Genomic DNA, 27,566 nt, shown 5'->3' with positions numbered 1-27,566 from the left:
CCAAGTCCGGAGTGGGCCGCGGTGGAGTCGCAGCAGGCCCGGAGGGAGGGGGTCTGTATGGCCTCCCCGAGCCAGGAAATGGAGCTTGGAGAGTCTGGGAAGGTAGGACAGGAAAGGCACCGAGCCACTCTCCCTTCTGTTAAGCATCCCGATCTGGGCTAGCGGATGAGCTAGCCTTTCATGGAAGTGCTCACTCACCTTGCCTTGTCTGTGAGGCACACCTCCAGGTCTGAGCATCCCGCCCTTCCCCCTTTCGGGTCATCCACCCCCTCCCTGCTTGTGGTCTCTCTGCCCGTGGTCCAAGCATAGTGATGCCAAAGTGCTTCTGGTTTCCCTTCTTGTTGTTCTTCTTCTTCTTCTTTTTTTCTTTTAGTTTTGAAGAAGCCTTGCTTATTGCTTAAGCTTAGAGTCTGGAGACAAGATACCAGTGGGTGCCAAAGGGTGGGCAACTGACAAATGAGTCGCCTGGTGCTGCTTAATTCCTCCTTCCCAGGATAGGACTGAGAAGGGGAAAAAAGGCTTCTAGCATTTTTTTTTTTGCATACTTCTATTTCTGGCTTATCTACTTCATGAAAACAGTGGACATGGTTTAGAAATATACTCCATAAACTTGCTTCAAGACTTTGGGCAAGAAGAGGTTTTGAGCAAGAAGAGGCTTTGAGATGGCAAATGATATAAAAAGTGGTCCCGAAAAGAGGAGCAAAGCAAGCCTTGCTTGACAGGGTTGATAGCTTCTGAGCACACTGGCAGAGGCAGACAACCAACCTCTTAGGATTAAGATCTTTGATGGTGCGTTTTTTTTTTTTTTTTTTTTTTTTTTTTTTTTGTTTTTGTTTTTTTGTTTTTTGTATAGAGCCAGGAGTGCTGAGGTTCAGCCTTTCTTGAGGGTTTTTTGGGGGGAGGGGCATGGAAGAAATATTTTCTCAACAAACTTTTTCAAGTGCTATGAGATTTTTTATTTTCTCTCTAGCCTTTTGTCCTTCTCCAGCCCCTCAGGGTCCATTTAATAACCATTTCTACTATGAGATTTGCACTGAATAAAATGTTGAAATTACAACAGAGAACTCTCCTGTTACTCTTCCCACTTGAGTAACTTGGATGAGCTTGGAAAAGTTGGCCTAAAAAGAGGAAAGATGAGGAGTATGTCTGGTGCTGCGTTTTTTTATCTGGAAAGGTTTCTACCGTAGGAGAAAACAATTGTGTTGTTTGTTTTGTTGAAGCATCTCTTCCACCCTCAGTTTTCAGATCTAGCCATCTACAGAATGTCTGGGTGAAGGCAAGCTCAAATGGACCCGTAAGGAATGAAAGCTGTTTGGCCAGCCTGTACACACACACACACACACACACACACACACACAGAGAGAGAGAGAGAGAGAGAGAGACAGAGAGAGACAGAGAGAGAGAGAGAGAGAGGCTTAGATTGAATCTGAATTAAGATGAGGAAAGAGGCAGGGAGATTGAAATGAGTGATTTAAGGTTAATTTCCGACCTCTTCTGCTCAGTAGTAGTCTTCCTGAACCTTTAACGAGAAAAGAGAGGAATCAAAGGAATATCTTGGAGGAATCAAAGGAATTCAAAGGTCCAACCACTAATCAAAAAAAAAAAAATCTCAAATCTCAGAAATTTTCCCCTTGATTCTAGTCTGGGCTTGAGCATCTGAAACCTCAAAGCCCACCCCCAGTGACGCACTTCCTCTAACAAGGCCACGCCTTCTAACAGTGCTACTTTGTATGTTCCTCTAACAAGGCCACGCCTTCTAACAGTGCTACTTTATATGAATCTATGGGGATCATTCTGATTCAAACCACTGGAGAAAGGAACCTTGTGAAAGCTCCTGTCAGTAAAGATACAGCAAACCAGCACGAAGACAAAGGCCTGGGTGGAATATGAGTTCAGGCTGCGGCAAGGTAGGAAGAGGGATGGGTGGAGTAAGTAGAGAGAGAGAAGAGGGCTGAGAGGGTTTCGATGCTGACTAGAGGACCCTGTTAAAATAGAATATCCAGACATACTTTGCATCCTACATAGGTAAGGAATTTCTTTTCTTCAAGCAGATTTGAGGTTCTATACCACAGAAGCAGAAGGTGTTTGTCATACGTAGCTTAAATGAGGGTTGCCAGGTATTTGTGGATAACTCTGGCTGAAAGACACTTTGTTTCACATTCTGTCTCCTACTGGTTGAGCTGCTAAGGAGATAGGACCTTAGCCTTCATTATGGCACCTTCTAAACCCGGGGAAGCAGCAAGAAAAGGGAACCTTGTGTCCCTGGTCACAAGAGTTGAGTTTTTCATTTGCTGGGTGGTTTTGAGAGCTAGGGTCACTATGCATACTGGCTGACCTTGGTCTGGTCCTGCTGGTCAGGCCTGTTCTACTGTAACTTCTGGTCTCAGACTTTTTTTCTAAACTTACACCCACAGGAACAGACTGTGCTCTGGCCCCGCTGTGCAGCAGTCATGTGATCAGATTCATCCTTACACTTCTCCACACTAAACCCCTTGGCTGACTGCATGAGCCTCATTTCACTCTGGTGGCTTCCTTTCAGTAGCCTTTGGAAGACTCAATGCTCAAAGACACAGGTGCTTATTTTAAGTGACTGTTTTGCAGAGTCATCCCACGACTCTGTATTATTATGTTGTGTGCATGTATGTGGGTACATCAGAGAATAGCTTGCAGGAGTCAGTACTGTGTGGTTTCTGGAGACCTAATTTAGGTCATCAAGTTTTGCTGCAAGTGTCTTTACTGGCTGAGCCATTTTGCTGGCCCCTACGACTGCCTTTAAAACTGTTCAGTTTTTACATATTTGTAGACAAAACTTTGGTAAGTCATATATCCAATAATAGTAATTCTACTTCAGTGATGAGAATGATATAAAATATTTCCCTTCCTGGGGCTTGGAGAGTTGGTTCTGCAGTTAACGACACTTGTTGCTCCTGAGGATTCAAGTTCAGTTCCCGGCATCTATATGTGGTGGATCACAGCCATCTGTAACTCTAGTTCCAGGGGATCTGACACCCTCCTCTGGCTTTCCTAGGCACTAGGCATGCATGTTGTACACGTACATCTATGCAGGCAAAATACTCACACACAAATATTGTAAACAAAAATTTATTTATTTAATTTTTAGGATTCATTTGTTTAATGTATGGGAGTACACTGTAGCTGTCTTCAGACACACCAGAAGAGGGCATCGGATCCCATTACAGATGGTTGTGAGCCATTATGTGGTTGCTGGGAATTAAACTCAAGACTTCTGGAAGAGCAGTCAGTGCTCTCAACTGCTGAGCCATCTCTCCAGCCCACCAAAAATTATTTTTTAAAATGAAGAGCAATTGAGAAAGGCACCTGACATTGATTTCAGGACTACAAATTCACACACGCACAATGTAAAAATATAGATTTCCTAAGTCAGCTTCATAAAGAAGACACTGACTTAGTTTACTGGCTGGGACTTCCTCATGTTTTCCACTGTGATTTGCACCCATACAGCAAGAGAGATTGGTTGCAGGTTATATATCTATATATATATATATAGATATATAGATATATATAATGCTTCCTACCCCAACCCACACATTGCCTAATCCATACATACAGTAGGAGCTCTGACTGCCAGTGTGGAAGATATGTCTCATAGGAACGTGACACTTAGCAGGGCTTTTTTCCTTTCAGGTTCCTGAGACCTTTGATGGCATCACTGTACTTGCTGCAGGAAGAATGGATGCTTCTGAGTAAGCCACAGGACTTCCCTACTTCTGACAAGATGACAGCACCTCTAGGTATGGGTTCCAGTGTCTCTACTACCACTGCCGGTCCAGATCAGTGTCCCCTGCCTCATCTGAGCCAGGACATTCTGGAGAGGTTTTTGCAGTTCTTTGGCTTCTCTAGGTAACTTGGCCATCTGCTCAATCCCAGTTCTTTTCTTCTCTTTTTAAGTTGGCCAGGACAAAGAAGGAATGCCTGGCTGCCTAGTGCTTTGAGCTGTTTCCCTGTGCAGGGTGGGAAGCAGACTGTGGATCTGGGGAGCCCCAGGACCCTGGAGGGGTACAGTGATGGCTAGAGCATTGGCTTTGCAAACCTCATCTCTCTCCAGCTCTACACACTGACACTCAGATGCTTTCAACCTCTTAGGCCTTGATTTTCTTCCTGATTAATGAGATTAAACGAACCCAGAAACTTTGTGCAAATGTAGGTGTTTTCCATCTCTTCTGTTTTAATTTTTAGATATATTTTGCTCTGCTTTTGTGCTGCCTTTTGTGCCAAGGACATAAGTAATTGAGTTTAAAATGTATCCAATTCTGAAACAGCACTCATGGGTTTTGATTTTTAGAGCCTTTTCCATTAGGGTGCTCTACTAGTAAAGTGCAAATATTTAAAAATCTGAAAACTTCCAAAACCTAATAGTCCTATATAGCTCAGGTTGGCCTCAAATTCCCTAGATAGCCAAGAATGACCTTGAATTTCTGATTTTCTTGCATCTACCTCCTCAAGTACTGAGATTGAGCTCAAAGCCCTGTACTTTCTAGCCAAGCACTCTATCAGCTGAACTAGTCCCTAGTCCCCATGGCCCTGAACCTTTTGGATGAGGGTAATTACCTTGTGCTAGTTGAGTGCAGCTTAATGACTGTTGCTCATGCCTTTTTCATGAGTTGTAGATGGTTAGAAACTGCCAAGTGAGTGCTAGGAGCTGGATCAGGGTCCTTTGACTCAGCCAGTGATCTTAACTATCAAGCCCTCTCTCCAGCCCTGTGAACTGATTTAATGTCATTTTAGCTTTGCCTGTGCCCCTCCTTGGCTTTGCCTGCTCCTCATTCTCCTAGGGGTCTCACAGCAGAATTTCTAAACTACTAAGCTAGACCACTTGGTTCTCACTTTCCTACACCACCCACAGTCTCAACACTGAGGATGTCCCAGGCTGAACCCTTCCCTCTCAGTGTTGGGACTTGGAGCCAAGCCTTCATGGCATTTCTTGTGTTCCCAAGTCAGGACCAACTGCTGCCAGTCCTCAGCTACTCCGTGGTTTTGGGCAAGGGACCAAGCCGTGGCTAGGCAGCATCCAGGGCCAGAGGAGTCTTCTGAACCACCATCCTGGTGAGTGTGGTGTGTGCATAGAGACCACAGATACCTACTGACGGGGAGCAGGCAGGGAACACTAAAGGCCACGTTCCTGTCTGCCTGTTCTCCACCAAGCACAGGAGGGACACTGTCCTTCTCTCAGACGAGATGTTACCTTATCTGGATGATACTCTTGTCTGCCATTTTACTCTGCCCTCCCAAACCCTTCCTGTGGTTTTTGTCTTTTCGCATATGTTTTTTCTTCTACTGGAAATTCCAAGGAGGTGTCTTACCTCCTGCTTTATTTTCTGTACCCACAACAGTGCCTGGCACACAGTAGTAGTCAAACTGTCACTAAGTGAATGAAGAAATGGATGGTCAGTCGTTTGCTAAGGCCTAGGGTTGGCATCTGTGTTTTAGGAGATGACAGAGTTAACACAGTGCCTATTATGGGAACATAGGGAGTAGGGCCCATGCCCTGTGTTAGTCAGATCCACAGAGTTTGCTCTCTCTTTGTGGTTTCTTCAGATAGACCACAGGCATCTTTGGACTGCTGTGATTGCAAAGAAACACAGAAGCCCATTTGTCTTCCCTTGCCTGTCTCTTCATTTTGGTCGTAATGACTGTAAATAGCTTTGAGTTCAGTTTTGTAGACTGAACAAAAATACCGAGCCCTTGGCACTGACCACTGAAATTTAGGTTGGCGCTTAAGAAGTGGCATCAGGGAGTTACAATTGTGTATTCCATTTCCTGTGTAGAAGGAAAGTTCCTTTTTAGTTTGAAGAAGAAAAGTCTTCATGAGGGTGTGAAAGTTTTGAACTTTAAAGGTTAGAGTGTAATCGAGGCTAAGTCCTGAGCATCATTTGCATCACCAGATAGAACTGCAGTTGCCCCATTCATTTGCAGTGTGTAACCCCCTTTATCTATGATATCTCTCCATAGTTTCAGATAACTTTCACCTACGGTTAATATAATGCAGTAAGGCATTTTGAAGAATAAAAACTATTTCCATAACTTTAATTACAATATTGTTATGTTTTGCTATTGTTATTTGCTTACTATGTCTAATTTATACATGGAATGTTATCACTTTTATGTATAGATGGGGAAAATCCTCCATGACAGGCATCTGCCAGGGTCCTGGAACAGTCCCTGAAGACGAGGGAGACTGTTGTACTACAGTTTACCAAATGCTTTCCACCCAGGGTGTATGTAGGTGGCTGTCTTCCTTACAGTCCCTGAGCAGAATGCCGGGGCCTCTATGCCAGACCCAGCCCAGAGGGAAGTTTCTACAGAGTGACAGTGTGGTCCGGTTCTGCCGCTCTCTCTAACCCCTATGTTTCTGTGCCCTCAGAATTTTATTCTAAGTACGCTCTGAACCTAGGACAGGGCTACTGTCTGAGCTGGCCTTGAGCTCAGTGATGGCCTTTGAGCCAATGTATCTACCCTTTAATTTTTTTTTTGAAAGGAAACATTTTCCTAAAATGCACCTGTTTGATTTCTTTCTGGGTTAGGCAAGATGTGTATGAGGAGTCTGAGACAAGTGCAAGTTGAGGATTTGATTATAATATTATTATATTATATTAGAGTAATAGAGAGGAAGTGGTGTTATTTTAGACTGAGTGTGTCCTACCTTCTGTATACTTGATGGCTCTCAGACCATAGGATTTCTAATTTCATTTTTCCTCTTTCCTCAAAAGGAGAAACGCATGTGAACTATATGGAACAGACAGACATGCAGGGTCCCACCAGAGAGAAAGGACAGTACCTGCCACCTCAAAAGAAAGCTTGTGAGGTTCACTTCAGTACAGAGAGCAGCACAGCGGAGGAAGACTGGGCAGGAGGAAACAAGAAACCCCCAAAGCCCCGCTCTATCCAGAAGTCGTGGTTTACAAAGTTTCCATGGTTGATCATGAATGAGGAACAGACAGCTCTGTTTTGTGCTATCTGCCGAAAATACTCACCTGTCAGGGACAGAAGATCACGATTAATAGAAGGCTACATGGGACCATTCAAGGTGGAAACTCTCAAGTACCATTCTGTGTCAATGCCCTGGCCACCAAGGACCCCATCTGGGCAGCGCACCTTCAGAGTCTCAAGGAGAGGCCCGCAGATATCCTGGCCAGCTCTGAACACCTCCTCACTGTAGACAATCCCACATTCTACCTGCCAGGGCCTCTGGGAGATTTTGATGGCATAGATGAGCTCCTGTTTAGCCCAAGAGCTGAATCAGAGGACACTTCAGGGAATGGAGCCATCCCTGCACTGAATTTAGACTGCAAGTCAGATCTGAGGCAAAAAGAATCCGGCAATGACATCCTCAGTCCCTCACAGAGCAGTGTGTTATTTAAGGACAGTATTGATTTCTGCAGCCAGGTAACACGTCTATTGATTGTTGTGCGGTAGAGAGGGCACCATACTGAAAGTGACACAAAATGCAAGAGGGTGATGGAAAGGAGTGTAGTAGCAGTACTCAGCACTGACAGCCAGGGCCACCGAGCGCTCCTGCTATTACATAGTTTGATTGTTTATTTTATGTATATGAGTGTCTGCTTATGTCTGCCTCTGCATCACATGTGTGCAGTACCTGTAGAAGCCAGAAGAGGGTATCAGATGCCCTGGAACTAGAGTCATAAACATTAGGATCTGCCGTGTGTGTGTGTGTGTGTGTGTGTGTGTGTGTGTGTGTGTGTGTGTGTGTGTGTGTGTGTGCTGGGAACTGAACCAGGCAACATTAGGATCTGCCGTGTGTGTGTGTGTGTGTGTGTGTGTGTGTGTGTGTGTGTGTGTGTGCGTGCTGGGAACTGAACCAGGCTCCTCTGGAGGAGCAAGTGCTCCCAAGCAGGGAGTGTGTCTCCAGCCTCTGCTCACACTACTTTCACGCACTAGGTGTTGCTTTAAATGCTTTACAGGTATTAAGTCATTTAACTGGGACAACTGGATTTTTTGTTTTACAGACAGAAAAGCCCAATCCTAACTTTTCATAGAAGGAAAGGTGATCTTTATCCAAGACCTCAAAAAGCAGTCCACCATCATAAACTGAGCTTAGGCCATGCTTTGATATTCCATATCTTTAACTTTTCGTTTTTTCTTTTTTTTAAGACAGGATTTCTCAGTATAACTGCCTTGGCTCTCCAGGAACTTTCTCTGTAGACCAGGCTAGTCTCTAACTCACAGAGATCTACCTGCCTCTGCCTCCTGCATGTGGGGATTAAAGGTAGGCATCATCCACCTGGCTTATCGTTAACTTTTTAATATCACAGAGTTTTCACATTTGGTAATCTGGTAAATTCACCATGTTTGGAGAAAACTAGCTCAGGAAGAAGTGACTTCCTGGGGTCCAAAATCCACAAGCCCTTGTGGCCCCAGTGCGGGCCTCTGCTCAGAGCCCTGGCTCCAGCCCTGTACTTTCCTTCCATCTGGTGCAGGTCTGCTGGACCCCAGTGGATGATAATACTCCCTTTGCATTTATTTCACATTTACCTAATTTCCTGGAGAGTCGGTAGCTAAGGAAACTATTCTCTGGAATCTTAGAGTGACTCGAATTTTCTCCAGCTCTCAACTATTGCAAACAAGTAGGATTTAACAGTAAACCATTGATGCTTGGGGTGAATGGGTAGCTCAGCTGTTCCTCACAGATAGCATTGTAGGGAGCCTTCTATTGTGGTCGAGTTTTCCCAGAATCCAGTGGAAGAGCAAAGCTTCTCTTTATGTTCTTCTTGGTTTTCAGTGTCAGGAGGTAACAATGACAGGTCTGATCTTCAGAGCCTCAGGACTCTGGGAGTGTGGTGTGGGTAAAGCAGTTATAAGCATCTCTGGTTCCTTTATCTAATTGGGGTATCATGGAAACAGGCAGTCCCCTCTATGAGTGTAAGGTGACCTTGGGACTCTGGGTGGCAATGTACAATCAGATGCTGTTCTTCTGTGAGTTTTTCTCTTTCTTGATGATTCTTAGTCTGACTGAGCCAGTTTGGTTTAACTGCCATCTGGAGCTTGTAGATTTGATGACTTTCAGTAGGGAATTCGTTCCTGAGTCTCTTGGTGGGCTTTCCAGGAGAAAGTTGTCTTCAGCAGGCTGCAGACATGCCACGTGTCTCACTCTGACAGTGGGCTGAGTAATGCTTCTCTTTGTGACAGGAACCTCCTGACAAGGAGTGGCCGAAGGGTTCCCGGGTGTCCAGGGAGCTCCCTGCAACGTTTGAGGACTTGGCCGTGTATTTCACTTGGGAGGAGTGGAGCCTGCTAGACAAGCAGCAGAAGGAGCTCTACAGAGATGTGATGCAGATGAACTATGAGCTGCTGGCTTCCCTGGGTAAAGCTTTCCATGGGTTTTTGTACTCTACTGTCACTGGCTCAGGGACCTCGGGGCAGCTGTGGTCTTCTCCCATTTTTGCCTTTTCCTTTTGGGTAGAGAATGAGCTGCCTTTTGTTTCTCAGAACAGCGCCTGCTTTGGGTCACTATACTGTGTCACCTCTTCATTCATCTTACTCTCAGTGTGTCCCCTAGGCTTCTACTCCTACTTATTGACTATCAGCCATAGGCTGGGTGTTCAGGGCCTTTTAGGGCCCAATGGACTAGTGGCATCAGCAGGCCTTTGAGTGAGTTTCTTAAGAGCTCTGGAAGCGCCCTGGGGCAACTGGCTACTGACGTAGGACAAGTCTGGGTGTGGGAGAGAGGAGTCAGAGAAGTGTTACAAGGGACATAAATCCAGGTCCCCTGGGCGGAGGAAGGGCACCATGACAGGATGTGAATGGCATAAGCAGAGCCTGAAGACAAATGGGCCTCTCAGGGTTCCCACTCCGTCTCAATAGCCGGAGGCTCTTCTTCCATGCTTTCTTGCCAGCACCATGGCCTGGGCCTTGGAGAGTCATGAGGGTAGCAAAGCTATGCGGGCTTCTCCTGCATCTGTTTCTCCTTCTTCATGTTGCATCACTGTGGCAGACACCCCAGCTTGCCATGCAACATCAGGGGAGAGAGCTGTTATGTTCTAGAACTGGTGTTTCCTAATTTCACTGGTGTGCACTGCAGCAGGAGTTGCAGGCCAGGCCTCTGTGTACTCTCGGGATCTGCAACAGCACCTCTTATAACTTCTGCTGTGGAGTGACTTCCTGATTGACATGTCCCTTTGTCCGCAGCTATAATCTGGATTATTTTCTAACATTTTTCCCTTTTTTCTTTTTCTTTTTGTTAGTGTGTATGAGTGTTTTGTCTGCATGTGTATCTATGTATCATGTGTTTGCAGTGCTGGCGGAGACCAGAAGAGGGCGTCACATCCCCCGGAACTGGAGTTACAGATGGTTGTGAGTTGCCCTGTGAGTGCTGGGAATTAAACCTGGGTCCTCTGAAAGAACAGGCAGTGCTCTCAACCACTGAGCCATCTCTTTAGCTCTACTTTCTTCTTCCATATACTTGTTTTTATCATTATTCATAATTCCATAATTATTCTTATGTGTGTGTGTGGTACTGAAGTTTGAATCCAGGGTTTGTGTGTGCTAGGTTAATCCTCTACCATTGCTGCACACCCATCCGGTTGTTTGCAGTGCTTAGATGGCTCCCTGGACATTTCAGAGGTTACTTAAGTAATCATTCTCTCATGGTGACAGAGGACTTGTATTTGTCCCCTAGGTCTGGGTACCTGTGAATGTGACTTACTTTCAGAACATTAGTACCAGAACTATACAGCTAGGCAGCAAGATATTTTTGTTCCTTGTATTTTATCTCAAAGTGGTATGATCTATGTACATAGGAATGCTTCATAGTTCTCTTTTGGTAGTTTTTTTTTTTTTTTTTTTTTTCCCCTCAATTCTTATGTCTGGAAGTGGAGGCAGTGGCTTTTCTAAGGCCTGAATGTCTGCCAAGGACTGGTCCCATGTTGGAAACTTTGTGTATGTTTGATGTGATACTGAAACCAATTCTGCAAATAGGCAGTAATGTTTTCCATATGAGAACAGCCCCCAGATTGTAGGCATTTGTATGGTAAATGTCCAAGGTGAATCCTACTGTTCTGAACTGAGTGTATATTGGACTTGGGTAAGATCCTTACTTTGTATGTTTGTTACTATTTGGACTCCCTGTCTTTGAATGGACATGTTTGTGTTCATCATGTTAGTGTTAAAATGGTGGTGCCGTATAACATAAAGTCATTTAAAAGTTCAAGCAGTGTGATGTTCAGGTCTTTAAGTCTCCCCCCCCCCCCCCGCCCGCCCCCGCTTCAGCTAATGGATGGTCTGTCTCTTTCTCACTTTCCCTGTGAGTTACTGTTGATTCTGTCATCTTAGTAAGAAGTGTACAGACATTTGGGCCACACACTTCCTTTGTTCTCACTTTAGTTTATCCCCCCACCCCCACCCCCTGCTGTTTCTCAGCGTTTATAGTGGAAAAGACAATTACAGAGTTAACATGGGGAAATGTTATTTCAGAGTTTGTCATTCTTGAATGTGGCTTTTATCTTGGTTTATTGTATTAAGGATGGAACTGAAGTCCACACTCATTCTAGGTAGTTTCTTTACCACTGTGGTAGTTTGACTGAAAATGGCCCCCATGGGCTCATAGGGAGTAGAACTATTTATTAGGAGGTATGGCTTTGTTGGAGTGGGTGTGGCCTTGTTGGAGGAAGTGTGTCACTAGGTGTGGGCTTTGAGGTTTCAGATGCTCAAGCCAGGACCATCAACATTCTCTTCCTGCTGCCTGTGTGTTTGGGTGTAGAACTCTCAGCCACCTTTCTAGCACCATGTCTGTCTGTGTGCCACCGTGCTTCCCAACATGACAATATCTGAACTGTAAGCCAGCCCAAATTATAAGAGTTGCAGTGATATGATTCTCTTCACAGCTAGAAACCCTAACTTAGACAATCACTGTGTTAGGGTTACTATTGCTGTGAGTTGTCATAGTGAGGGTTACTGTGACAAAACACCATGACCAAAGCAACTTGGGGTTTATTTGGCTAACAGTTCCATATTACACTCCATCAAAGGAAGTCAGGACAGGAACCCAAACAGGGCAGGAACCTGAAGGAAAGAGCTAACGCAGAGGCAATGGAGAGGTGTTACTGGCTTGCTTTGCCTGTTTTCTTATAGAATCCTGGCTCATCAGCCCTGGGGTGGCGCCACCCACTGTAGGCTGGGCCCTCCCATCAAACATTAAGAAAAAGTGCCGATAGCTCAAGCTTTTGGAGGCCTCCTCTCAACTGAGGCTCCCTCTTCTCTGATGACTAGCTTGTATCAAGCTGACATAAGACTTTCCAGCACAACCACTGAGCTACATCTCCAGCCCTGGGCCTGTTTTCACACAGACATTTCAGGTTGGTGCGATCAGTTTAATATTGATTTCCATCTGTTTAGGTGTTGCATGACTCAGAGATTTTCAGCAGATACAGACTTCTAGTTATAACCACTCACTTGTCAGTCACGAGCACCTGGTGTTCTAACAGTGCTGAGCCTACACAGGATAGTCATTTCCTCATAGCGAGGGCTTGGTTCTGTCTGATCTTTCATGGCATTGGGATGGCACCCAGAGTCCGGCACACGCTGGGCAAGTGCTCTCCCTGAGTTGCACCACCACCGCTCAGTGTTAACTGTGCCTGTCCTGCTCTCAGTGTTTCTTGTCAGCCTTTCATGTTTTTGGATTCACTCACTTAGAACTGTCTGTTTCTCGCTTCACAAAATACCCGGCTGCTCCTTTATTTCCACGTTTTACATTCTGTTTTCACATTTTGATTGTGTTTGATGAGGTCTCTTGCTTCCTGCCAGAAAACATCTAGAAACCTAATTTACATTTAACTGGTAAAAAGCTAAAAGCTGTCACTGGGCGTGGTGGTGCATGCCTGTAATCCTGATCCCAGGATTCAGGAGGCCAAGGCAGAAGGATCAAGGGTTTGAGAAGCCAGCCTGAGAGTCTGTGAAAAAAGAAAGAAAAGGAAGAGAGGGAGAAGGAGGAGCAGAATAAAGTCAGTAACAGAAACATCCAGGCTGACCTAGGTTTTATTGGAGGGGGGGTCTGGTTCAGTTGTTTGAGACAGGGTCTCATGTATATTAGGCTGGCCTCAAACTTACTGTGTACTTGAAGATGGCTCTGGACTTCAATCCTCCTGCCTCATCTCCTAGGTGCTAAGTCCGTAGGCACGAACCACTGCAGCAGGCTTATTCTGTGCTAGGCATTTGTGATGGTTTGTATATGCTGGGCACAGGGAGTGGCACATTAGGAGGTGTAGTCTTGTTGGAATAGGTGTGTCACTTTGATGTGGGCTTTAATACCCTTGTCCTAGCTGCCTGGAAGCCATTCTTCTGCTAGCTTCCTTCAGAACAAGAGGTGGGACTCTCAGCTCCCCAGCTCCACATATACCTGGACACTGCCATGCTCCTGCTCTGATGATAGTGGACTGAATCTCAGAACCTCTAAGCCAGCCCCAATTAAATGTCATCCTTATAAGAGTCGCCTTGGTCATGGTTTCTGTTCACAGCAGTAAAACACTAAGACAGAATTGAACTCAGCATATTGTCCATTCTGACAAGCACTCCACCAGCTCCCCAACCCCTTAACCTGGGGTTTGCTAGTAAAGAAGGTATCATGGGCTAAGCAGTCAGGTCATTTACTTCAGGTTAGCAGTGCCTGCCTCTGAAAGAGTGTCTGTCTGTCTGTCTGTTTTGAGACAGGGTTTCTTTGTATACGCCTGGCTATCCTAGAATGTACTCTGTAGACAGGCTGACCTTGAACTCAAGAGATTTGCCTACTTCTGCCTCTTGAGTGCTGGGATTAAAAGTGTGGGCCACCACTACCCAACCCTAAACGATAGTCCTCTTTCTTTCTTTCTTTCTTTCTTTCTTTCTTTCTTTCTTTCTTTCTTCCTTCCTTCCTTCCTTCCTTCCTTCCTCTTTCCTTCCTTCCTTCCCTTCCTTCCTTTCCTTCCTTCCTTCCCTTCCTTCCTTCCTTCCCTTCCTTCCTTCCTTCCTTCCTTCCTTCTTTCTTTCTTTCTTTCTTCCTTCCTTCCTTCCTTTATTCCTTCTTTCTTTCTTTCTTTCTTATTTTGAGACATGTTTGTGTGTATGTGTGTGTGTGTGTGTGTGTGTGTGTGTGTGTGTGTGTGTGTGTAATTCCGGCTGTCCTGAACTAACTCTGTAGGCTGTAGACCAGGATGACCTTGGTCTTACAGAGATCCACTGGCCTCTGCCTCTGGAGTGTGGGGATTAAATGCCAGCCAGCCCTGTGTAGCGGGAAAGAAGTTATTTCACTGAATAGAAACCAAAACTTAGATGTAAGCTCTCTGTGGAGATGAGTAGGAAAGTTAGAATCATTAAGGGGAAGCCAGAGGATTTCTCCAAAGCTGGTCACAGGAGCCTTTGGGTTAGGGCATCCTGGAACTAGAGGGTGGAGAACAAACTAGGGTCATAGTGATTCTTTACATCTGATTTTTGGGGTGAACCCTGTCACCCTGGGGAGGGGGATGAGAGTAGTTTTTATTGTCTTAAAGTTCTCCAGATCAGACCAAGTGAGCTCAGCCGTGCTCCCAACTGTGGTTCTCATAGACCCAGAATCAAGTTAGACTCAGAATCAGGAGGCTCTGCCTGAGGGGACCTGTGGAGGGAGGGCCGCAAGCTCATGTCCAATAGTTATAGAGTCCTCTGTGTGGTTGAGGAACTGAAGGCTTGGTTTTCTTAGTAGCCATTAACCAAGCACCACCTCAGCTTTTCTTGTGACCAGCCCTACAGCCACAGGGAGAAGGTCAGAGGTCCAGTCCCCACCTTCTCTAAGGCAGAGGGAGATGCTCACAGTCCATTTGGCAGCTTTCCCCAAGACATCCCCAGTACCTCGCTTCCTGAGCTCTTGAGTGTCAGCTCTTCGGCTCCCTCTCTGCAGGAGAGAGAAGCACTGTGCTTTCTGTGTTGGTGCCATGACCCTCAGAATGGTAGGTGGCAGGTGCCTTATTTTTTAAAAATTGAGCTATTTGGTCATTTTTGTACAAAATGTTTTGATTGTATTCGCCCTCTCCCCCAACTCTTCCCAGATCCACATCTCTCCTTACCCACCTAATTTTGTATCATTTAAAAAACCCATGGGGTCCAACTTGTGCTTTGGGTGTATGGCCTTTCATCTGAGCATGCTCAGCTTACCAGGGGCTACACCCACCAAATGCCAAAGGGGTGAGGCTGTGTGCCTACCTCCCCTCCCAGTGATTGCATTTTTGTCTAGCTTGAGCTTGCTCAGTCTTGAGCATGCTGTCGCAGCTGCCTTGTTCATATATACAGCTCCACGATTGTGTCCCGGAAACCACTGGCTCCTACGATCTCTCTGTCCCCTCTTCTGCAGTGATCCCTGGGCCTTGGGAAGGGGATATGAGATATAGCTGTGTGAAGCTGAGCACTCCACAGTCTTTATGCACACATTGACCGCTTGTGGGTCGCCGTTAATTGCCATCTACTGAGTGAAGAGAAAAGCTTTTCTGATGAGGGTTGAGAGTTGCACTAATCTATAGGTATTTTGATAAGCCATTAGTAGGTTGTTAAGTACTATGTTCATTTAGTAGAGTGATGGTAATTGTTCTGCCCTATGACCTATCTAGCCACAGGTTCTTGGCCTCCGTAAGGGTGTCAGGTGTAGAGTCTATCTTAAGGAACTACTATTAAAAGTAATCAGAAAGTGATTGGTTACTCTCATGACATCTACCTTATTATTGCGCCAGTGGGCATGTCTTGCCAGCCCAGTCGTTATTGTAGCATGCAGGGATCATAAGTGAGTGGTTACTTCCCCCCACCCCCAGTAGCATGTGTAGCGCCTTCTCGTATTATGAGTGTTAGCCAATAGGGACAATGCTTCTAGGTCATTACCAGCTTAATTTCTCCATATTCTACGACTCAAGTGTGCACTGTCTACTAGGGTCTCACTGTCAAGTTCTGGAAGATAATCACTGTCCTTGATTGCCTAAAAGAAGAAACCCATTTTTGGCTCTGGCTTTTTATTTGTTAGCCTGAAGTTTCCAGTAGGAGCATTGTTAGAGGCAACAAATCCATTTCGACTCTTTTAGAATATTTTATTTATTTAGATTTTATTGTATAGGTGTGCGTGTATGTGGGTGCATGCCTGCCAGTCAGAGGACAACTTGTGGGAATTTGGTTCTCTCATTCCACTGTACAGGTCCCGGAAATTGGACCCAGGTTGCTTGGTGGCGGAACTTTTACCCGCTGAGCTGAGCCATCTTCCTGGCCCTGGTGTCTTGTATTTGATGTCTTCAGCCCAAATAGGCAGACAGAGTCATTTGTAAGCACCCTGTTGCAGGTTTTCATTGCTATTCCTGGTTTAATTGTAGATGTTACCTAGTGATTCCTACTGTGGAGGATGAAGACATGGCCTCTTACACCGCCCAGGTCCACTTCTCACTCCTCCATCCTCTCAGAACAGGAACATCAAACTTTTATGGTTACATCAATGTAAGTTATCCGAGTTTGTGTTACTTGCTGTCGAGTGCTACATTGTGCTTTGTCCTCCATTGTAAAGTTTTTTCATATTTTTTATTTAGATAATTTTTTTTTGTACTCGCTCCAATTCTTCTCAAACTCTCTGCAGTGGGTTAAGACACTCCCTTGCTGTCTTTCCCTGTGGCCACACATTCTCAGGCCTGTTGGCTTTTTTGGTTATCTGGGCATTTTCCTCTTGGACCTTCTAAATGAGTTACCAAACTAGTTACTTGGCCTTCCACACAGCTGTGGCTTAGGGTCACCTTTGTCACTTTGTTGTTTTATGTATCTGAGCCTCCCGTGGACATTTCAGTGACACTCTTCAAGTAGCTTCCTAACAGCTTCTTTTTAAGACACTGCAGATTTGCAGGTGCCCCCATGGTACCCACAGGACTGAGGGATGATTTGATGGGTGTGGGATTCACATGGAAACATCTAGCATGATTTGAAAGCCCTGCTCTGCTTTTACTGACACTGCTGAGAAACTGAATAGTCTTCTTACTCCTCAGTCTTTGAGCACACATATTATTCTCCTCTGCGAGCCTTTAACGTCTATCCCAGCGGCTCCGCAGTCAGAGCGTGATCTGCTCTATTCATGTCTTACCCGGGGATGACTCCCTGGCACTCCAGCCTAGGGGCACCTTACACCTCCAGTCACTCGTGTGCACATACCCACCACAGACGTGCAGAATCAAAAGTAATGATTACTGCTGAAAACCTAATCCATTGTACTAAGGTATTTCATGACATGCCTGGTATTGTTACGGTTTACGTCCTTCGCTCATATCCAGGAATTTCCTTGTGCGATTCCTCCATTTTCTTTTCTCTTTTAGACTTTCTTCTGTTTTTCCTTTTTTTCTGAAAACTCTTCTGTTAGTCAGACACTTCTTAGACAAGACTGTGTTTTTGGTTTTTTTCTCTATTTTCTGCTTTTTTTCTTAATTCAGTTTTTTAAATTTTTTGGTTTTTTGCTTTCAGATATGCTAACAGCTCTTCTGTAGATCTTTAATTTTTTACAAAAATGTTCTTTTTTATTAAGTTATTTATCTTATATCCCAATCAGAGCTTCCCCTCCCTCTTCCTCCTAGTTTCTCCCACTCCTCACTTCTTCTCTTCCCATCCCCCTCCTTCCCTTTCTCTTGGGGGAAGAGGAGGCTTCCCATGGGTATCAACCAGCCATGGCATATCAGTAAGACTAGGTGCATCTTCTTCTATTGAGGCTATACAGGCTGTTTTGTTTCTTTTTCTCTATTTTTTTTTCCTTTTTTATTTCCCAATAATTCTGTGTTTTGGAATTTTCTGTTTCTGCTATTGTTTCTGAGCCTCCTTTCTTCTTTCCTGAAGCACCGTCATGGCTTTGTTACCATCAGCATTAATTAATTTTCTTGAAATCCTTTATTGTAAAAATATTAATTTGGGGGCTAAAGGAGGGCTCAGGGTTAAGAACATTGGCTACTCTTGCAGAAGACTTGGGTTTGATTCCTGGTACCCACATGGTGGCCCGCACTTCTGTAACTCTAATGCTAAGGCCTCTGAGGACACCAGGTACATACATAGTGCACAGGCATACATGCAGACAGAACCCCATACGCATAAATAAATGCTTTTAAAAAAGATTTATTTTTATATATGTGTATATCTGCCACGTGTGTGTGATGATTAGAAGTGTGTCATATCTCCTAGAGCTGAACTTATGAGTGGTTGTGAGCCACCAGTATGGGTGCTGGAAACTGAACTTGGTCTTCTAGAAGAGCAGAAAGTGATCTTAACTGCTGAGCCCAATTACAACCCTCAGTATTAATTCTTAGCTCCTGTTTTAAGGTTTCATGTTGGTCCCTGTAGTATCTCTAGATCTTCTAGTACTTTCCCCTGCTTGTTTTCACATAGGAGATTTTTTTCTTAAGCTATTATTTTCTAAGTTCATTCCTATTTAAAAACAAAACCTTGTTGGGTGTGGTAGCTCACTCCGTTAATATGAGCACTCTGAGAGGCAGAGGCAGGCCGATTTCTGTGAGTTCCAGAACAGCCTGGTCTACATAGTAAATTCCAGGACATCCAGGACTGCATAGAAACCATATTTCAAAATAATAATAACAACAACAACAACAATAGTTACTAATTTAAAAAAAGCCTTAGAAGCCAACAGGAAGCTCTGTACATGGCTGGAACATTTGAGGGTAGATGGCACTGTAAGGACCAGCTTTAACTTGAGTGTGTCATAGAAGATACTAAAAAAGTCAGTATACATTGGTGTTTGCAAGGAAAGGAAGTACAGTTCTAGCATACACACATGCAAACTCACACGCACACATGCTGTTACTGGTGCAGAAGATACAGGCCCAGCCAGGGCTTCATGCCTAGCAGTGCACCCCTGAGCCTGTGAACTAAACAATGCTGTTTTCAACAATACTGTCCTTCCCTCCTCAGTGTCTGGAATTTCTCTGGGAAGATCTTCCCGGATACTCCATCTTCACTCTCCTTCCCATAAGGTGGTGCAGTTTCCTGGGGCCTCCCAGGTGACCGAGCAAATGTCTGCCTTGTGTCTGCTCTGTTCATTCCTTACCCACTAATGACTCCCTGACAGCCCGCCCAATCCTGCCCTCCAGGGCTTGTTTCTGAATTGGTGTGCGCTTCTGTGCTACAGATCACCTCAGCTCCCCGTGTGACACAGCTCTCCTGTGTCTTTTGTCTCTTGGTCCGTCTAGCATGGTGTTTCCCTGGGTTTGTGCTTTTCGTTGTTCCTTCATCTTCTTTTGAAGCCATTTTAGGAAGGATGCCAGTTCAGTCTGCCATGCTGTAATCATTCGCCTACTTAGTTTTTATTAAAAGTAAACATGTAAACACTCAAATACCCATGTTGTGTATATGAATATCAAGTGATCCAATGGATAAACACTCCTTCAGTTCTTCCTAGAAGCATTCAAAACTACTAGGTACTTCTTTGTACTTCTATGTGTTCTAAACAGTATTTGCATGTGTGCACATGTGTGTCTTTGTGTATGGCAGGGCACATGCATGCCATGGCACGTGAGTGAGTGTATATGTGTGTGTGTATGTGTGTGTGGGGGAGAGGGAACACAATAACTTTGGGAGTGAGTTCTTTCCTATCACCATATGGTTCCAGGGGAATTTAACTCAGGCTATCAAGCTCAGTGTCAAGCACCTTTCCCCACTGAGCCACCTTACTTATCCTTGTTTGCACACCTACAAATCAGGAAAGGAATGGATTTTCACACTAAATAAGGTAGCAGTTTACTGAGCTAAGTAAGAGTGGTACATAACTCTCCATTGCAGATGGTAGATATCTTGAAAGGCCTTCCATTCAAAGACAGGCTGCTAGCCACCAAAACAAAAGTCAGCTGAGGCTGGTTATATGGTCAATCGTTCAGTTGTTGAAGGAAATTTCAGCCTTTTTTATAGGGATTTGCGTTGTATTTGTGTATCTTTCTCCTTCTGTTTTATCTTCCTTCTGCCCCTCACTCCCACCCCAGGCACATTTCTGGAAGCATCTCACTGGCTTTTGCTTTCCATTGTTGGTCATAGATGTAGTCCATCCTGACTAGGAATTCATCCTCCTTGGCCCCTACTTTGGCATTCAGATGAGTATGTTCTAAGTCTGCCCCACTAACTGGCCTTTGCCAAGGACAGAACCCAGTAATCTCTGCACATTACAGGGCCAGGTCTAGCTTGTGGTGGGCTATGTGCTCTGCCAGCCCAGTGATGTGACTCTATTTCTGCAACAGAGTCTCCTGCCACCAAACCAGACTTGATCACAAAACTGGAACAGAGAGCTGCACCCTGGATCAAGGACCCTAATGTGTTAAAGCCAGGGAAAAGTCGCTCCTTAGGTGAGTCTGGTTCCATCAAGTTCTAATAGGCACAAGACTCCACACATGTAGCTATGGGAAGCCACACAACCTGAGTTCAGCCATGCTTATCCTGGACCTCTTGTCACAGACAGACAAAGATGAATAAAGAACTAACCCTACCTGAGATTTTAGAACAGTAGAGACCACGGGGACAGTGCAGAAAAAATAAGGTCCTCTGTCAAGCAGAGTGCTGATGGAGTTGTGCCAGACTGAGTGGGAAGAGGCAAATGGAAGACACTGGACAAGAGCAGTGGGCTGGCCCTGCCTCTGAGCGGTCCCCTCTCCTTTCTTCCTTGAGAACAGTGACAGCTCTGTGGCCTGTGTGAGTTACATGTTTTACACCCTAGGCCATCTTTTACTGGCCAGCAACCACTTTCTGTGAGTCTTAACATGTTTTCACAAGAAGATGAAGGTGCTTGAATTTAACCTCGCTGGTTTGTGAAGCATCACAAGGAGATTAAAGTCACCTGCTTAATCAAATGCTGTCTGTGGCCAAGGGTGGTTGATTAAGTTCATTAGCGTCTGGTGGCTCGTAGTCCTGTGATATCAGGGTGAGTAGGTGGGGAAGCCGGTGGAAGAACAAACAAGGGTCTGCCCCTTCTGTTGGGGGGCCAGGTTGGCCTTCACTGGTAATGCTGGGGAGGGCTCTTAGAGGCTAGCAGCCATCTCTAGAAAGGGGGATGGTGTTCATACAAGGGACACTTACTCAATGCAGGTGTCTTAGCCAGTAGACCATAGGGCCCAGAACAACAAATCCAAGCATAATTTAATTTCTTCAAAGGGAGAAAGAAGATGGTGGCAGCGAGAGAAGCCAGCAGCCAGACCCAGGTCTCAGCGGTAGAGCCCCTCTTACATGCAGCCTCTGTGGAGACGTGTAGCGCGCACTGCCCTCCCAGCATGTGTGAAGGAGAAGTGGACAGACTGAGGAATGTCAAGAGCACATACAGGCCCCGTTCCATTCAGAGGTCATGGTTTGGGCAGTTTCCCTGGTTAGTAATGGACTCCAAAGAGACTAAGCTGTTCTGCTCTGTCTGCATAGAGAAACCAACTCTCCATGACAAGTCGTCCCGCTTGGTCCAAGGTTACACTGGGCCTTTTAAAGTGGAAACTTTAAAATACCATGAGGTCAGTAAGGCGCACAAACTGTGCGTTAACACCGTGGAGACCAGAGATGACAGCCTTCAGTCTACTCTCATCCCGGCGATCTCCAGTGACCTCATGGCCAGCATGGAACACTTCTTCAAGGCTGCCTATTCCATTGCCTACCACTCCAGGCCTCTGAATGACTTCGAGAAGGTCTTACGACAGCTCCAGAACACCGGCACCACACTATTAGGTAAGTATCGGAACCGCACCGCATGTACCCAGTTCATCAAGTATATCTCTGAGACTCTGAAGAAGGAAATCCTAAGAGACATCCGGAACTCTCCGTGTGTGAGCCTACTATTGGACAACTGCCTGGACTTCTCCAACCAGGCCTGCGTAGGGATATACATGCGCTACGTGAAGCAGATGGAGGTGAAGGAGTCATACGTCACCCTGGCCCCTCTCTCCAGTGAGTCAGTAGATGGATACTTCGAGACCATCATTGCTGCTCTGGATGAGCTGGATATCCCTTTTCGGAAGCCTGGCTGGGTGGTGGGTCTGGGGACTGATGGGTCTGCCATGCTTAGCTGCAAGGGAAGCCTCATGAAAAAGTTCCGGGAGATCATCCCTCAGCTGCTGCCTGTGCACAGTGTGGCCCATCAGCTGCACATGGCTGTGGTGGATGCCTGTGGTAACATTGATCTGGTGAGGAAATGTGACCGGCACATCCGGACTGTCTTCAAATTTTATCAGTCCTCAAACAAGAGGCTCCTCGAGCTGCAGGGTGTTGCAGCCCCGCTGGAGCAGGAAATCATTCGTCTGAAGGACTTGAACGCTGTCAGGTGGGTGGCCAGCAAAAGGCGCACTCTGAATGCGTTCGTCCTGAACTGGCCTGCCCTGGCTAGGCACCTTCAGAGCGTGGTGGAGACTGGGGGCCAGATTGGTCAGAGGGCCAAAGGCATGCTAAAGCTGATGAAGGACTTCCATTTCATCAAGTTCTGCCACTTCGTTTTGGACTTCCTGAGTATCTATAAGCCTCTGTCTGAGGTATGCCAGAAGGATCTAGTGCTGGTCACAGAGGTGAATTCGACCCTGGCGCGTGCCTTTGTGGTACTGGAGAGTCTCCGCCAACAGGCAGGGCCCAAAGAGGAAGAGTTCAATGCCGGCTTCCGGGATGGGCAGCTCCATGGCATCTTCCTGAACAGAGTAGAGATGGCTGAGCAGCGATTCCAGGCAGACAGGGAGAGAATGATCCTGACTGGGACCGAGTACCTCCAGCAGAGGTTTGGTACAGACCGACCCACACAGCTCAGGAACATGGAGGTGTTAGACACCATGGCCTGGCCTGGCGGGACCGAACTGGCCTGCTTTGGGAATGATGACATTCTCAGCCTCGCCAGATATTTTGCACTTTCTCTCCCAGTGGGATACAGCGAGGCAGCGCTGCTGAAGGAGTGGCTGAGCTTGAAAGCAGCTACCCAGAACCTTCCGTTCTCCATGCTGTGTCAGAGCGCCCTGACTCAGCACTGCCAGTTCCCTCTCCTGAGCAGACTTGTGTCCGTGGTAGTCAGTGTGCCCATCTCCACTTCCTGCTGTGAACGGGGGTTCAAGGCCATGAGCAGGATCAGGACCGATGAGAGGATCAAACTCTCCAATGAGGTGCTCAACACACTCATGATGACAGCAGTGAATGGTGTGGCAGTTACCGAGTATGACCCTCAGCCAGCCATCCAGCACTGGTATCTGACCTCTTCAGGACGCCGCTTCAGCCACATCTATGCCTGTGCCCGGGTGCCGGCCCGCTCCCATGCCAGTAAGTACTCAAAATCGTTAGAATGGGAAACGAAGAGAAGCCCCTTGTGCTCCTAATCCCACACTGAGCCAGTCTGAGCAGGTCAGCCCACAAAGGAAGGGCCCTGCAGTACTGCAGAGTGCTTGGGAGAGACTCTCATCTCCTACTTCCTGTCCATTTGTGGTGCCAGGGCCGCCATGCTTCCTGCAGAGCCTCGGTCACCCTGATACTCAAGCCCACTGCTAAGGACCACAGGCTCAGAGGTAAAATAAAGTGGGAACAGTCGGAAGGTGACTGGCTAGAAAAGGGCCAGGAAACAAACCCTGTGTTCCTGCTGAGCAATGTGAAGAGCCCTCACAGCAGTGCGGGCTTGGTCTCTATGAGAACTGGAGGAGACAGGAAGGAAGTTTGTCATCTGGGCTCTTCCCTGCAGGAAGGAGCTGGAGACAGAAGAACTATCCCGGAGGAGTATGCAACCCAGCTAGAGAGTCCTACCTGGTGTACAGCCTCAGGACAGTGTAAAGAATATGTGTTTTGGGGTCACCTGCCCAGTTGTAGGTCTAGCTCCCCAGCAGGCCAGTGTCCTGGCACTGTGATTTTCGTCTAGGAGCAAGTTACCCAGGGCAGTCTGGCCAGTAGATCATCATATGCTGCTAGACAGAACCCATTGCTGGAAATTAAATTCAGGGGCTGGAGAAGTCAGGCAGGGATGGTGTCATGTTCTGAGGCAGGCGACAGATTTTAGGGAGAGAAGAGAGTGATACGGGTCAGGGTGGTTATGAAGGAAGTGGTGTATATCTATCAGAGGGCTGAGTACTAACAGCTGAATGGGAAATTACCCTCTCCCCCAGTCCTCATGGAGACACTCATTGAGCGTTTGTGATATTGATGTGATGTTGCCACCACCTAGCAGGCCTTGTGGACATTTGTAGCCCAATAGCTTCTTACAGTGGGTCCCTGTGCACTGGATGCTTGCAGGTCCCTGACCTCTAATTCATTAATTCCTCTCTGGAATACCAATACCTGCATCCCAGTTATGACAACCGAAAGGACCTCCAGATATTTCCAGATGTCCCCTGAGGACTAATCCCCCCAAACCCAATCCTTTGCCCTCGGGGGAAGGACCAAGCAGAGCATGCAGGTGAACAGTGTGGGATGCAGGGCTGGCCCGTCTGGTTGGTTTCAGTGTTACCTTTACTACATTCAGACATGGGCTGGGGAAGGCGCTCATCTGTTCTCAGTATACTTCTCATTGTCTCCTCCACAGATACAGGGCTCAGGAAGGAGGGGATGGCAGCACTCCGTAAGGAGGACTCCATGACCCAGAAGATATCCATCACACCATGTGGGGAGCCATGAGGCTTAGAAAAATCACATGGTGAAAGTTCCTGTACCATCTCAAAGGCCCCATGGACTTGAAGAATAGTGGCCTAGTCAAGGCTTTGGGGCCCCCTTGATTATGGAGAGAGGCTTTCTGAAGATTCTAGGCTGTCCTGGTGTGATACTTATGGGCCCAGAATGTGGGCAGTGACAAAGGGTTGAAGCAGGCATCCCAGGGGGAAAGGCCCTCAAGGTGCAGCAGTGCCTCCCAGTGCAAAAGCATGCCAGACAAGCACTTACCTCAAGTCCCTTTTGCCCAAAAAATCCTGCCATGAGAGAGATCATCCGACATATTCTGTTGGCAGAGGACTTTCCTGCAGTGGGAGAGTAGGGGTGATGGGTGAAAGGAGCACCCTAGTTCTCTATATCCATGACACAAATGGGAAGTGACCTATGAGGAAGGCCATTTGACAGTGGACGTGATTGTGCTCCAGAACCCTGGCCTGCTGCAGAAGTTCCCAGGATTGGCCATTCTGGACCACTGCCGAGGCTCATGCAGCGGAATCAAGGAAACCCTCCCCCTCAAACCTGCCTTTAGCATGACACAGACCAACATCCTTTGCCCAGAGCATGAGAAAGGTGGTCTTACCACATCGCCTACACAGTAAAGCATGCTTCCTCTGAAGGGAGCCCGGTGTTCCCTCCCCACCTCTGAACCCTTGAGTTGACTGCTGTGGTTCCAGGCCAGCTCTTATGCAGTGTGCCTATGATTAATCCCTTCCTCTTTCCTGTGCCTCATTTTCACTCCTTTTGTGAAAGTGCCTATTGGCTCCCTATAGCTATAGCAGGAATCAGTGGGAGCCTCAAAGTCCTGGAGAGAAGGACTTGTCTGGAGCACTTAGCCGCTCCTACCCTGCACTTGTCGTTAGCAGTAAAGGTATAAGCTTTGTGACAAGAGTTGTACTGTAGGCAGAGCTGCTGTCCTCACCTGCTGTCTACAGGACAAATGCATCCGTCCTGCAGAATGCCCTGTAGACTGCTCAGAACCACCAGAGCTTGGTAAATGCTCCCCATCCTGGATGTGTAGACTCATACTCCCCAAACCAGCTCAGCAGCTGTAGTTTCTCACAAGCTTCCCCAGGATCGTTGTGGGTGTCATCTAGCTTAATAGCCATTTTCACTCTCACAGAAGAGCCTTCCGTAACCTCGCTCTTTGAGCCCTCCCCCATTTCCCCCTTTATGGTTAATCAAAGTGTGTTCCTTCCAGGGCAGCCTGTCTTTGCAAGATCAGTGGTTGCCTATTTGGTTAGGATGAACTTTCTAGGCTCTGCCTTCTTTGGCTTCAGGTGGGAGAATTGCCCAACGGAAGGGCTCCTTGCCTCTGTCTCCTGCTCATTTTAAATGTGCAGGAACCTTGCTTAGTGCCTGACTGCTGTAGATCATTGGTCTATGTATGCTTTAAGCACATGGTCTCCTACTAAGCTACTTACCCACTTCATCAGATGCTGAAAACCCCAGAGATTCTGCACCCTGGTGCCTCAGCATTATTCAGACCTTATGGCTCTCTGCCTAGCACTAGCCTTGGTATGCAGTGCACAGTTTTCCTGCTCACCTCCAGCCTAGGAGTTTGCAGGAAAGGGGCAGACAGGCCTTTGGCTCCAAATCGAGGAGGTGACCCAGGCAAAATCTCAAGAGTTCAGGGATTTTCTAGGTCAAGGTTGAGCCGTCTGCATGGCTCCAGAAGTGCCTCACCCACATCTTTCCTTTAAAAATACCCCAGCAAGACACCAGTCCTGTGTAATGTCTTTGTAGCCAGAAAGAGATGGCTGTGCTCTGGGCTTCTGGTTTCAAGGATGTACAAATTAGGTTTAAAAAACATGTTCATAGTCACTGATAGTGGGATGCTAACCCCAGAGGCTTGCACTCCCCCAGAAACAACTCACAGACTGTATGAAGTCCAAGAAATAAAGAAAAAAAAATCTTTACACAACAAGAAAACTTTGACTATTTCCATGTTACATTTTGTTTTACATGTACTTTATGCTCATTGTAACTATTAAGTTTTCAATACATACTATCAAACCTTTAAAAAAATCAAGTACTGACTAAAAATATATATTCATATAGTTTCATGTAAAAATTATCTTAAAATCTGGAAAAAAAGTACTGACAAATGTATAATTTTATGCAAAATGCTTAAAATCTGTACATTTATCTTTGTTTTGTAAAATAAAGTTGTAAAATAAAAAAATACTTAAAATTCAAAAAAAAAAAAAAAAAAGAAAAGCTAAAAAAAAAAAAAGTTCAAGTCTTAACTTTTGGTATTTGAATAAAGCCGAATCTGACTCTATTGTTGCCTTCATACTTTCTCTGAATCCCGAGTGAGCCAATTTCACCAGTGAGTGTGAGAAGATGGAGAACACACCCTGAGAGTTAGAACCAAGTGTTCCATGCTCACTGCTGTTCAGCACGTGTAGCTGTCAAGAGGACTTCAACCTAAAAGCCAGGCTTTCAAGGGCAAGCCGCCCATTTTCCCCAGCTTCAGGATGTCCTCTGCAGCTCTGCTCAGGGGTCAGGTGTGCTTGGGGACTACCAAGCCTCTGGCCATATCATATCAGCATGTGTGTGGTTTTCAGTGGTACTAGAGCACCACTGGAGGCCACAGTATGTGTGGCTGTTTCTGGGCTACAGCTTCGCAGCTGCTTAGTTAGAGGGGCAGCCCACAGTAGTGCTGGAGAATCCTACCTGTAGTGCAGAAATAGGTAGCCATAGTCTCCCCTGGATTAGGCCTTGCATTTTCTTAGGAAAGCCCTCAGGGAAGGCAGCACCAGCCACGAAGCAAGGTAGCCTCTTGAAGGAACATGCTGGAAGTGAAATGAGTGTAGTGAGCTGGGACCTGGGTGCCTGCTGTGCCTCTCCCTTCAAGTGTAAGAGGAACCCAGGGTGTAGCTACTGGTGCATCGTACCTTCCCGGTGTCAGTGTCTGTTGCTGGGGACTCGAG

At 46.3% G+C, this 27,566-nt stretch overlaps 1 protein-coding gene across 3 annotated transcripts; it reads left to right on the top strand.

The window, feature by feature from the left end:
- On the top strand, positions 1–26,722 carry ZNF862 (zinc finger protein 862). Of its 3 annotated transcripts, XM_080932161.1 has the most exons (10): positions 1–102; positions 2,415–2,573; positions 3,667–3,773; positions 6,750–7,425; positions 9,187–9,361; positions 10,242–10,362; positions 16,350–16,470; positions 20,241–20,345; positions 21,148–23,265; positions 24,512–26,722. In XM_080932161.1, the coding sequence occupies exons 9-10, from the start codon at positions 21,159–21,161 to the stop codon at positions 24,601–24,603; spliced, it is 2,199 nt and encodes a 732-aa protein (XP_080788287.1). In that variant the 5' UTR covers positions 1–102; positions 2,415–2,573; positions 3,667–3,773; positions 6,750–7,425; positions 9,187–9,361; positions 10,242–10,362; positions 16,350–16,470; positions 20,241–20,345; positions 21,148–21,158; the 3' UTR covers positions 24,604–26,722. The 3 variants fall into 3 exon arrangements, with proteins under 3 accessions (XP_080788287.1, XP_080788288.1, XP_080788289.1); XM_080932162.1 differs by lacking the exon at positions 16,350–16,470; XM_080932163.1 differs by lacking the exons at positions 1–102; positions 2,415–2,573; positions 3,667–3,773; ... (2 more) ...; positions 10,242–10,362; positions 16,350–16,470 and adding an exon at positions 18,884–19,013.
- The last annotated feature ends 844 nt before the right edge of the window (positions 26,723–27,566 follow it).

The sequence above is a fragment of the Micromys minutus genome (assembly GCF_963924665.1).
Source record: "Micromys minutus genome assembly, chromosome: 18".
NCBI classification, from domain to species: Eukaryota; Metazoa; Chordata; class Mammalia; order Rodentia; family Muridae; genus Micromys; species Micromys minutus.
Note: the sequence above shows the minus strand (reverse complement) of the source record. Positions and strands in the feature narration are given on the sequence as shown.

What these genes read in the sequence shown, in the direction of transcription:
- ZNF862 (XM_080932162.1), top strand. Translation starts at nt 21,159, where the DNA reads ATGGTGGCAGCGAGAGAAGCCAGCAGCCAGACCCAGGTCTCAGCGGTA. An exon ending in GCCGGCCCGCTCCCATGCCA is followed by an intron (nt 23,266 to 24,511) that starts GTAAGTACTCAA and finishes TCTCCTCCACAG; the next exon opens with ATACAGGGCTCAGGAAGGAG.